General features: G+C 36.4%; 1 protein-coding gene across 22 annotated transcripts in view; it reads right to left on the bottom strand.

Moving 5' to 3' along the window:
- Nucleotides 1-1,637: 1,637 nt before the first annotated feature.
- Nucleotides 1,638-13,223, bottom strand: part of dnm1a (dynamin 1a) — a 58,758-nt gene continuing 47,172 nt past the window's right edge. For 4 of the 22 annotated variants that reach the window (XM_046838852.1, XM_046838853.1, XM_046838855.1 and 1 more), the window contains 5 exons: nucleotides 12,782-12,793; nucleotides 12,489-12,659; nucleotides 11,615-11,856; nucleotides 11,122-11,325; nucleotides 1,638-4,293 (listed from right to left, as the gene is read on the bottom strand). In XM_046838852.1, coding sequence (XP_046694808.1) covers nucleotides 4,233-4,293; nucleotides 11,122-11,325; nucleotides 11,615-11,856; nucleotides 12,489-12,659; nucleotides 12,782-12,793 — 690 coding nt within the window. In that variant the 3' untranslated portion in view covers nucleotides 1,638-4,232. Of the gene's footprint in view, nucleotides 5,031-9,340; nucleotides 9,378-10,965; nucleotides 11,004-11,117; nucleotides 11,326-11,614; nucleotides 11,857-12,488; nucleotides 12,660-12,781; nucleotides 12,794-13,223 lie in introns of those variants that run through there. The other 18 variants (XM_046838864.1, XM_046838861.1, XM_046838863.1 and 15 more) reach the window with 15 other exon arrangements.

The following is a 13,223-nucleotide window of genomic DNA, read 5'->3' as shown; positions in this document are numbered from 1 at the left end:
ATATTTAGGTTTCAAATTTAGGCATATTTATTTTTATTTATTTATATATTTATATAATATATTTTTTTTTACTGCAGATCTAAATATATCCAATAGGTGGCAGCATTTAGTCCTAAAAATTGGTTAACCAATATGTTTGTTATTCAGAAATAATATATACATAATTTATGTTGCATCATTGTTTAAGCCTAAAATGACACCATACACCATGAAGTTCACACTTCACACACTTTGTATTCTTTCTATGGACAAAAGTTTGTGGGGACACATTTCATGTGTTCTTTATTTCCTCCCCAAACATCCCATTACACATTTAATCCCGTTATAATAACCCCAACACTTCTGGGGAGATGTTCCACTAGATACTGGAGTGCGTTTGAGGAGATTTGTGAGAGATTCACACAAGAGTGTTAGTTAAGTCAGGTACTGATGTAGGTGAGGTGAACAGGCCTGAGGTGTAGTCTGTGTTTACATTCATTAATGTTTAGGGTTAAGGTCAGAGATATTTAAAAGGAGATCTTCCACTCTGAACCATGTGAAGCACATCTTCATGGAGGTGGCTTTGTGCACAGCAGCATTGTCATGTTTGAACAGGTTTGAGTCTCCTATAATTTCATGCTACCACATCAAAAGTCCTGTACAATGAAATGGTGTCCCAATACTTTTGTCCACATAGTATGTTATTTTATTACCTGTTTATATATTTACATTGTCTTAATAGTTTTAATGACATTTCCCTAAAGAAAGAAGCACAGCATTCAGATCAGTGTACACCGAATTTTATTGTTTCGAACAGAACATTTCAGCCAGACAGACTCGTTCATTACAGGGTAAAAGTACCAGGATGTATCAGAACCTCGCACGTTCCCTTCGTCCTCGCAGTACTTATCGTCTCTGCATGCTACAGTCGCAGCTCGCAAAAGTGGTTCCTCCATCATCTCACACCAATCAATAATCCATCATTTTTCTTTTTTTCTTTAATATTTATTTATAAGTTACTTAAGTCACACATAATTGAATACAATAATTTAACATTCAGTAATCATACCGGTCTAAACTAGTTTTTAAAGCAGTGGAAGCACGAACTCATTAACGCACCACATAGATACACAACACACTATATATGGCCATGATAACGTTTTTACTCGTGGATAATCCTTTCTCGTATTTAAGATTACTAAAAACTCTGAGATTACGTGTGGAAAAATGTGCCGGCGATGAGAAGAATGCTGAGATAATATTGTAATATTGCCTTGGAAGGGTGTATTGTGTACACTGAGGGTTGCGTTGACACACACAATCGGTGAGTATGAACAGGTTTGTTACAACACACACACACACACACACACACACACACACACACACACGCACACACAAATACTTAAGACTGATGAAAGGTTTTTTGAAAACAAAGAATTCATGCTGCCCTCAGATCCTCCTGCCTATGAGTTTGGAGGTCTTGATTACAATATGGTGGGTGTGCCAGTGAAAATTTGGGACTCATAGTAAAGTTCCTGTTTTGAAACATGCTCACCTCATGATTATGATATTCACAGGACTTGGAGGCAACGTGATCTCAATGCATAGAACAGCTATTTCTAGCAAGTATTGTCTGATAAAGGAATAACCATCGAAAATCAAATGAACACTTTTATTTTTTTTACGTGAAGCTGTGAAAACTCAATGAAACGAAAAGCTCTGTTCTAGGTTTTACAAATGACCTTCAGTGGTTCCATAAGGACAAACCCAAAACCCAGTGAATAACTCAATGTGCATGTTTTTATTTCCCCCTTTTATCAGGAGGGATAATATTATTAGGCGTGACAAAATTGCTTTCATAAATGCTATAAACAAAAAATAAATAAATAACGAAGCATTCAATAAATAAAGCGGACAAAATTTGTGATAAATAAATAATAAATAACTACATTTTCCGTGACATACCATAGTTTGTTAATCGTTCCCCTTTAGCTGCACCATAACATACAAAGATCAGGGCTTTATATATGCAGCCATGATGGTTTTATTGGTTTAAATCAAGTACATTAATGCAGAAATTAGTTTGAATGCATCTCAGCGAATCAGATTTCAGAACAGAAGCTATCCTGTTTTTTTGTTTTTTTTAAATAAATAACATTTTACACTATCCACAATTGATTGCTGGAACGATCGGCAAAAATACATACCGCTGTCATTATGAGAGCGCCCTCTATAGGCAAATCAATGACATCACATGCTGTATGATTATACACATGAGACTGTATGCTGAACGGAGAGCGCTGTATTCTATTTATTAATTATAAATGTATTAATTATATACTTGTATTTATTAATATAATTAATATATTCATATTGATTTAATTTCACACAGTTTCATGATTCAGTACTGTTTTTTTTATCTTTGTATTAAAGTTCAGTCCTATTTTACATGATTATTATTTTTGTATCCAGTACTTATTAAAATAAATTTATTAGTTGATTATTAGTTTATTAGCAAATATGATCCAAGGTGACCTAGCCATCGCTATCTGTAAAATCCACTATCGGTTGACCTCTAATGTAGCCAATGTAGCTTTTTTCTCAATTTCCAATTCGACTTCTATCTAAACAAGGCATTCATGCAACATTCTACAGTGAGTCCGTAATCTAAACAGCATAAGAGTTATTCACATTGCATGCTGCAGTTGTACTGATGCTGTTCAAATCCATATTTTAGGACGTTCTAACAGACCGAGAGCATATAAGACATGTTTATAATGAAATGCACCAGAACAGATATTTGCATGGCATATTTACAAAACCAATGCAAGAATATCTACATTTATAGTGTAGTTATTTATTTATTCATTTATCGAAAGTGTACATTAGCGTAGATTTGAGCAAAAAAAATAAAAAATAAATAAATAAACATTTTCAATGGCGAAGGTTCAACCCCAATGTGAGCTTCATTGTCCATTTGATTTTTCTTTGAATATTTCCTTTAAAACCTGAATTTCTGAACGGTTAAAAAACAAAACGTCACAGTTAGAATGATACGTTTGCATAAACGAGCGTCTGTAAAGATGCTAGTAATAATACAATCCTCTTTTTCTCCCTCGTAGAGAATAAGTAGCTTCGCGTATTTCGAGTAGATAATTGTCGGGTCTAGCGCGTGGTGTGAATGGTAACCGTGTAGACATATATTGCACTTTTTATATCGATCCCGCCTCTTTTACTGAACTCACTACGTTGTAAAGTGAACATTTTGCGAAATATCACAAGGGGTAAACACGGACAGGGTGCAAACAATTTGTGACAAAAAAATCAGGGAACCTTGGCTATGTGTGTTAGAGATAAAACATCAAGACACTATTCATGGCTATTACATTAGTCCAGTGGGTTTTGAAGAAAATCCAGCAGGAAAGGCGAACATGGGCGATGACCACAACTTTCACAGCACGATGGTGGTGTTGCTGCTCATCTACTTCACATGGAACGTAGAAGAAAAAGCGTCTGTCCACAACGGAGCAGGTGGAACGAGGAAGAGAAGTTACATCTGAAGGGGTTTTCCATCCGTTGTTTCTTCCTCTGCTTACTGTGTTGTTGTGTGTGTGTGTGTGTGTGTGTGTGTGTGTGTGTGTGTGTTCAGCTGTGCTGGTGGGGTTTGGTTTAGATTTGCTCTATTGTGGACAAGGAGGGAGTTTAAGAGGAAGAGGAAGAGGAAGGACAAAGTCGAAGAGGAAAGATGAGGACGAGAGTAAAGAATATGAAACAGAAAAAAGGAAAAGGTTGACAACTGAAATAAAAATGAAAGTGAAGGAAGAACAAATGATGTAGAAATTAAACAGAGGGTGGGATGAAACAGAAAAAGTAAAAAAAAATAGGAACAAGGAAAGGGAAAGAGAGGAAGGTGAAAGACACAAGGAAGGAACGTAAGAAAGGATTTAAAAGAGTAGAAGGAAAAGTGTCATAGAGGAACATAATAAAAAGAAAGGATTAAATAATCAATGGAAAGAACGAACAGGAAGGAAAAGGCAGTGAAATACAAATAAGAAGAGGCAATGAATTTAAAAAGCAACAGGAAGAAAAAAGGAAGAGAAAATGAGAAAGAGAAACAGGAAAAGTGAATGTGGGAGAAAGTAAAAATGTGTCAGAGAGAAAAAGATACAAGATAAGAGAAAATGAAGTGGGGGGGGGGGGAAGAGGTCAGAAAGGAGAAAGAGAAAAGTGAAAGTAAAAAAAGGATGGGGTAGTTAGGAATCAGATGAGGGAAGAGGGCTCTCAGGGCGTGAAGGGCTGCCCCTGCTCGGCCGGCTGAGAAACACGAGGAGGAAAAAAGAGAGAGAAAGAAAAGTGAATATTGAAAGAATTGTTGAAGCAGACGGAAGTAAAATGGCATCCCTAAAGTCAGCAAGGCTGGAAGGCAAGCGCCTGGGATTGTAATGAAATTGTCAATCGAAGGGAAATGTTTTGAATGAAATGTGATTAAAAACCTGATCGTCAATTTAGAACCACGATAAAGTTTATTACCCTCAGATTAGTGGGGTGTCGTCTTCCCGCCTGTGACTTCAAGGAGCACTGTTAAAAAAAACAAACAGAAGGACAAAAAACAAACCAAGACGAATAACGTAACTGAAACTGAAGGTGTGTACAAGCGCACGCCACAAATAGATGCAGTTATACTCAGCACTCCAGTCATCACCTTCATTTATAAATGAACTTTCATTCAGCAAAATAAAAAAATTATAACAGAAGTTAGGGATCGTCAAGAAAAGCATGGAACAGAAAGAAACGTAAAGAGATAAAATCATATGGAGAAAGGAAACAACATAAACTCCTGCATAGTGTAGTGTGTGTGTGTGTGTGTGTGTGTGTGTGTGTATATGTTTGTGTGTGGGTTCATGCCGGACTGAATCTGGAGGAGAAGCAGATGAAGGGGATCTGGGTGGCCTGGATGTCTGTCCCTTAAGGTCTTTTGGGAGGAGCTAATAGTCTATAGGGAGGAGTCTGTGGATCACATGGGTCGAGTGGGTGAGGCCGGGGGTCGTCGGCTGCCATGGAAACACACACAGGAAAAACACGCAGATGAGAGAGAACACTGGGATGAGACACACGGCGACGTGGGTGATTTGCGACGTTATGCAGAACAAATTCACGTCGTAACAAACATAAGAGACGACTTGGAGGAGGTTCGGTAGCGAGGCCTCGCCATGAAGTGTTAGAACAATTATTAGACATTCAACCAACTGCAAAGTCATTTACAGAATCTGAGCTTCTGTAAAATTTAGACTTCAGTCATCCGAGGCTGAAAGTCAGACTCCACAACCGAGTGCTGTTTTGAAACACAAAAAAAATCTTCATCTGAATGTAATAAAAACAAATTAAATTAAATTAAACCGACATTTCCAATGAAATGCAGATTCTATTTTTCTATACAGAGGAAGAGAAGGAAAAATAATCACTGAAATAAATGAAGGAATGGTAAAAAAGTGAGGGAAAATAAAGTGAAAAGGGTCAAAAAAGTGAGAGAAAAGAGAGTGAAGACAAAGTGAATGAAGGGGTGATGGAGAGGTAGTATGAGAGAAAGTAGCAGAGATGAAAAAGGGGGAAAAAAAGAATATAATATTCATATGAGAGAAGCAGAGGTGGAAAGAGTAATAAAATATTCTACTCAAGGAAAAACAGTTACTTGAATAAAATTTTACTTAAGTACAAGTTACCAGTCAAAAAATCTACTCAAATAAAAGTAAAAAATAGTTAATTTAAGTCAAATTTACCGAGTTTAACGACTTTTGTAAATAGCGGGGGGGTTCTAGTGTATTTCAAAAAGAACAAGGGGATATAAATATCAATCTAGTTATTTTCAATTAAGGGAACACGTTTACAAATTAAAAAACACTACAGTCTATGACTTGTGACTTCTGAATCTAATATGAGTTTTACAGAGTTTTTATCTTCTGTTATAACGTAATTAATGATAATGAGAGAAATAAAACATTTAGATTTAATTAAATTCATTTGTTCTCCCATTTGTTTTCCGCTTGCGTTATTCCTATTTATAATTTTTTTTACTCATTAACAGATATGAATTCAAATGTGGTTAATTACAACAATTCAAGCAAAAACATACTTGAGTATGTTAAAATACAGTACAAAAACTTCTGTACTTCAAAAAGTAGAAGTACACAAACAAACTACTCAATTACAGTAGCACAAGTAAATGTAATTTGTTTCTTTCCAACTCTGCAGAAAAGACCCCTGAAGAACGATAGTGGAATCGGACTTTTAAACCTGACTGCACACAGATGGAGTTTCCTTACACAAGATGGACAAAAAAAGTAGACCTTCATTAATGTTTCATGCCACACCAAACAGCAAGAAGTTTACAATGAATCGCAGGACACATCACTCTGTAAAGACTTTACTGAATGTCTAATCAAACGTCTGATTAGACCGATCACATGTAACAGATCGATGTTAAACATTCAGCCAACAAACAATAGATGAGTGTAGACCTAGAGCTGGGCGATATGATGAAAAAAAAAATTTAGTCTCAAATATTTAGCAAAGGAATAATCAGTGATACATTTTATGGACAAACATTTGTGGACACCTGACCTGACTCCCAATTTGCTATTATAATAACAAACAGCAAAAAGAACCACTTAACCTTCTACGACCTGGGTGTCCACATACATGGACATTGTGCACAATGGTGTCTTTATTGTTTTCTGTAGATACAGACCAAGTGTCCACATAAGTGACATCAAGAGCTTCATGTTCAAAGAAAATATATGGTTATTATAATTATTAATTATTATTATAATTATTGGTTCTTCCCAAAATAAACCCAAATAACTGGAAGAAATCTAAAATGCAAGCCAAACCAAAGCTCAGGTCTTAGGAGGTTAAGGATGAAAAAAGTCTGGTGCCTCAAAACTATTGTGAAGGTGAAGACAGTTGTATGGTTGTAGAATTTCAATCAACATTCAGACAAATTAGCTTGTTATACTTATAACACTTTTTATTTTGTAAATTGGCTAGCTTGTTGCTAGTTCACAAACTTACACTGCTCAAACTAAAAAGCTTGAACACACAGAGGTTGAAAATGTTCAAAATTTTGACTTTAAACTGAATTGGGTCCCTGCGCTTTCACTATTTTTCTTGCTCCTTTCAAGAACTTTCTTTGAAGTTATGGAAATATTGCTCCAATTGGCTGCTGGGAGAGAAAAAGACAAATATTTGAAACAAAATGTCATTAATGAAACGATTCATCGCCCAGCTTTACGTGATGCAATGAAATGACGAATACCAACCAAGAAACGACTGACGGAACACATCCGACAATCTGCAATGTTGTTTTTTTATTTTGTTTCTTTTCTTAGAGTTCGAGCCATGGGAAAATTTGTTTTGACAGATGTGTGAGATGTTTTAGTATTTGGTTATACCTAAACTCATATACAAAAAACTCATACTAAAAAAATATATATAAGCCATTCACACACACACACACACACACACACACACACACACACACACACACACACACACACACACACACACACACTCTAGTTTACAAACAGTATGTGAAGTGTGAGGCACATTGTCCTATCTCATGTGGGATGTTCATCAAGGCACTGACATATTAATATGAACTGTTCTGATAGAGATCAGTTTTACAGAGCAGAACATTTGCTAATGTCCAATGAGACATCATTCACTCTAGTAGAATTTCTAATCTCTATCACAGTCTGACCCTTAATGTTGATGCTGTCCTCCAAAAACTTCATGATCAATTCCCCAACATTCAAGGCCAATATGTTAGGCAGAAATAAACAAGGGAGACATTTTTAACAATTTAAGTATCAGTTAATGGAGACGAGCATGTTAAAGGAGTCTGAAGCGTCCAGATTTCTGTCTTCTGTCCAATCTAGGGCAGAAGGACAGGGCTGGCCCGTTTATTAGGAAAGTTGGATAAGAACCTATAGAGCCGTAATGTGGTAAATTTTTTTTTTTTTTAATTTAAACAAATTATAGGCCAATTTTTATGCTAGAGCGGTTTTGTGAAATATCCTGTCAATTAGTGTCCTACCTTACATTCTGATTAAAAATGATAAACATTTACAAATGATCCTTGAAAAAGATCCTTGAAAACTCTGTCAGATTAGCTCATGTTTATCAGGCTTGTGTTACTAGTAAATGTTTTAATTAACTTTTTAATAGGGATTAAAATTCCTCTCAGAAATTCTGTCTGTTGTGTCATATTAGCTAGCAGGCTAATATTTTCTATTTAATATCACTTAGAACTCTCAGATAAAATCATCCTAGCTAACTGGCTAGTGTTAGCAGTAAAGATGAAAAGAATTATGATTATAAAATAAAATTCCTGTCAGGGTAACTTTTATTAGAAACCAGGCTAATTATAACGATTGATTACAACTATTTAGGAATATGACTTAAAATCCATCAGGCTGGTTGATATTAGTTAGAAGGCTAGTCCTGCTAGTAATATTGATAAAAAATGTTAATATGTAAGGCAATTTTAAATTAGTTACAGGGCTACTGTTAGCAGGGAAGATTATAAATATTTATTGCTAGTTATAAATGTGACATAAATTCCTCAAAGATAGTGTAAGAGGTAGTGTTAGGAGGGAAAATTATGAATAATTATTTTTTGTTTAGGATAATATTACTCATTATTCCTCAGAATTTCAGTTGATGCTAGCTAATACTATATAATAATAATATAATAACAATCATATATATATAAGTTTAGTTTGTGTTGGCAAAATCATTGAGGATTATAAACAAAGAATTAGTAAATATTATGAACATTACGCACTTTTGACTTGGTAGCTAGTGGCCTACTGGAATCTGCGGTAAAAGTATATTAATGCCTAAACCTACAACAAATTTTACTTGTTTATTTAATCCAGAAAACCTTTAACAATTCAGTATATTTATGATTTTAGAAAGACAACATATATGCTAGAAAGTCAAAAAGACTTCATCTACCATCAAGTAATTTTTAGCACACTATATGGTGTCTTTATAAAAATGTTCATGAATATGTAAATAAGTGAAAGCGCTACATGTAGTTTCACACCTACTAGCACAATATTTATGCTAATTTTAGCTAGGTCGAGTAATGTTAGCGGGCCGGCTCTGCTTCCAGACAGTCCTCCAGACGCATTATTAAACTTGTTACCAAGAGTTAACAATGTGAAGGACTCTTTAACAATTACATTTGTGCTCGTTTATCACAGGAATGTTTCACGAGCTCTCAGAGGTAGACGGCCATGCAGCGAGCAAGTGCGAAGTTTAAGCAAATGGAGATGGGGACCGAGTACCATACACATACCAGACACGCTGGTCCTCACTGGTCACTGATTGTAATTCTGTGAAGAGTAATCATAATCAACAGAAGGGGTTGAGGCGGAGTGAAGGAGGGAACAGTAGAGGAGAGAAAAGGAAGGAAGGGATGTGCAAGAAACATGGTTTATATGAAGGAGACGTAGCACTGCTTTTTGCTAAGCTAACAACGAAGCGAAGTGCAAAACCTCTGTGCTAAATGACGATGAAACTAATTCATAAATAAACACATTTTATTTTAGAGGTTTTGCAGTTCTGTTCATGATTTTATTTGAATGGACAGCAGAGTTAGCTTTTTGGTTTAGAAGTAGAGATCACCTCTGAAATATAAGACGTTTTTTTTATATATATATATATATATACAGCAATGTAATCTATTTAATATGTAAATATCTAATGGATTTTATATAATTCAACAATACAAACATTGGATTAGTCTTATACTTTTCATTGATTGAAATATTTAATATAGTCTGAATTATTTATTAAATTATGCACATGCATGTGTCTCTCAAAAACCATAAAGAACTCTGTGTTTTTAAACTTTTGACAGGCACAGTATACTCTAATTTTGTATTTCCTTTTCATAACTGTAACTCTAATATGCTCCTCCAGTAGTCTGTGTGTATTTTCAGTGGTGTTAAAATATTTTTCTATTAATTAAGACTTTTAGGACATAATTCGCAGGCCTATGGAAAGAACAGTTCAAGATACTGACAGAAGTTTACAAGATGTATGGGGCGTCTTATACTCCAGAGTGATTTATTATATTTAGCAGCAAATAGTGAAATTGCCTGAGGCTTGAATGTTTAATACTCTTTGTTGTTTTCAAGACAAAATAATTCTCACTTATTTTGGACTATAAGATCTTAAGCCTCTTTAATTCACTGTCTGCTACAGATGATAAGAAACAGCTAAAGAGCCCATGAAACTACATACACAAATCTTGTACACAATATGCTGAAACCACGGGAAATTTATTATTAAAGGAAATAAAATAGAAATATTATTGTTCAGTAATTAGTATTAGTCATGTATAGATACCATAAATACTATAATGTACTTAAAACTTAAAATTTTTGACATTTTCATTTCATGGGCACTTTGAGGTTATCATTAAACGTGTGTGTGTGTGTGTGTGTGTGTGTGTGTGTGTGTGTGTGTGTGTGTGTGTATGTGTGCGTGTGTAAGAGAGAGAAGAAAATCAGAAAGCAAGCAACTGCAAAACAAATGTATGTCACAAATCACACAAATGAACGAGAAGAGCATGTGATAACTAATGTGGAAGCAAAGAATATCAATGATGTTCTCACTCTCACTCGCCCACTCCTTGCTGCTGTTGGTGTGGGGTGATTTGTGTGTGTGTGTGTGTATATATTTATAGTTATCTATTCACTCACTCATTCGCACTCGATATGTTGATTACATCAGACAATAAATGGCAGAACGTTTGAACGATAACAATTATCCAGGCTGAAACAAATCTTGAATTTGTTCATTGAACGGTCAAAGCGTGAATGTGTTAACAGAAGCTTGTTAGTCCATTAATGCGTTTTTATCGTTTAAACGTTAAACAAAAATGGTGACTGATGAATATCCCTAATCATCACTCACCCACACCGCTTCGCTCTGAGGTGTCTCACACTCCTCGGCTGAGAGTAGACGGATTTTCTCATTAGACAGGACTCCATACACTAACAAGCAACCAACTTCGAACCTCTTCACAGAGTATTTACAAATCTTTAAAATACTACATCCTGCCTCTCTTACCTGGGCACACTGGGCGGGGCCCGGTTAGGCCGAGATGGCACCTGAGGGGGTGGGCCTCCAAACGGGTCCGGAGACGCCCCGGGGCGAGATGGCAAAGGAGGCCCACCGGCAGCAGGCAGTCCTGGTGCAGAGCCACGAGAAACAGGGCGTCCTGGTGGTCCTGGAGGAGCTCGTCTCTGAGGGGTGGGACTGGTAGCTGGAGACCTACAATGTAATGTGAGAGAATCTGAATTTTCTTTTTTTTTCTTTTCAGAACACATTCCTCACTTTGACAACTAGCATATGTTGAAAGATGATAAAGTTTAGGTTTTTTCAAATGAAAGTAGAAATTTCCAACAGCAGGTGGAGCCACTTCATTATACATGGTAACAGAGTTCAGTCACTATCAAGCTACCTTTACATCTACTAGTTAAAATCTTAAAAAAAAAAAAATTATGTAACTGTTATTAATCTATAAACGAGTCAAGTTTCTCTCTCTCAGTCAGTTCATTACCTTCCCCCAGAACCAATGCGCTGCACCTGCAGCCACGAGTCGTCAACAGGTGGAGGCAGAGCTGTAGACACCGTGCTGGTGCTGATGTCTCCGATTATGCAGAGGGCCTCTTTGAGTGCATGGTACATGCGCAGCATCTCGTCCCGGTGCTGAGCCTGCTCGGGCGACTCCTCCATCAAAGTGTTTTGATCACCGCAGGAATAAAGCTGAGCAAGCAACTCCGCATTAATGAACTCCTTCGTCTGTCAGAGGCGCATAGACAACGATAAATGATCCTTTTATTGCATTAGAGATTATTGTTGCATCCTATGATTTACATTCGTATAATTTTGCAATTTTTATTCATATTTGTATGAATTTTGAGAGACCTAATTGTATTCTTTAAATATATATATTTAAAATTTAAATTAAAAAGGAAATAGGGATTGCCTTTAGAGGAAGAAACAGGTTATAGCAGATTTTTGACATAAGAAAGTTATTATCTTTAGAGATAATGTTGGAAATGCTCTGCAATAAAACCCCTAACTGTATGAATAATCAACAACAGAAAAAAAAAGTTAAATAGAAAAACTGAAGAGAAAAGAGTGGAATCAAAGGACATGTGATTCTCTTTCATAGTTTTCTTTTTCTTTTCTCATTTTTGTAAGTCCCATATAAGGGCAGAATTCTAGTATGTGAAAATAGTGTTTAGGATTTGGATCATTTGAATGACTGGAGTCACTGAAAGAGTTCATTCTGTGTATATTTGTCTGTGTGTGAGCTCATAAAGTGACTCACATGTTCAACAGACACACAGCTGACTGCAGCAAGACACTAACGCAGCGCTCCTTTGGATGCAGTATAAATTGCAATCTTTGCTTTAACCAGAACTCACGTTGATGATCATGAGGTGCATGATGGTCTTGGGCATGAGATCACGGATGGTTTTGTTGACGATGCCCATGTAGGAGTCCACCAGGTTGCGAATGGTCTCCACCTGCCTCTCCAGCTGGGGGTCTATGGAGTGCATGAAGCCGTCTGAGCCGTTCTCTTCGCTCGCATCGCTCTAAACAGGTAACGTGAAATCGATTATTTAGTTTTGGAGATTTGGCCTGATTATCTGATTGAAGTCGGTATGAAAGTCAGTGAAGGGCAATGAAACATCAGACATTAGTGTCATGGACATACCTTGTCCTTTTCCTAATGGGCAGCACCAAGAAACAGAAACACAGTACCATGTATGTATATCAGAGTGACTGTATAGTAAGGACATTGATGATGTAATTACAGTACTGGCAATATTTGTAAGAGGTGGCATCAAAACGTTTCGAGGCTAACTCAGTTTACAAGAAAGTACTTTATTTATCTACGTTTACACACCATCAACTTCAAAATAGTCCCCTTTCACAGCAATATAGTGCTAGTGTTAATGCCACTTCTGGAATGTGTCCTGGAAGTCTTCTTTTCAAAGCGTGTCAAGCACCTTCTGCGATTCGTGCCGGATCTCAAATCGGCGACCTTTGAGCCGGATCTTCATCTTTTAAAGAGGGCAAAGTCCACAGGAGCCAAATCTGGCGACTGAGGGTGGGTGTGGACGTGAGATTGTGTGGATTGTTCTCCGAAAATCATA

The sequence above is a fragment of the Silurus meridionalis genome, chromosome 25, assembly GCF_014805685.1.
Source record: "Silurus meridionalis isolate SWU-2019-XX chromosome 25, ASM1480568v1, whole genome shotgun sequence".
Classification (NCBI taxonomy): domain Eukaryota; kingdom Metazoa; phylum Chordata; class Actinopteri; order Siluriformes; family Siluridae; genus Silurus; species Silurus meridionalis.
The sequence above is the reverse complement of the archived record's forward strand: the minus strand, read 5'-3'. Positions and strand labels throughout refer to the sequence as shown.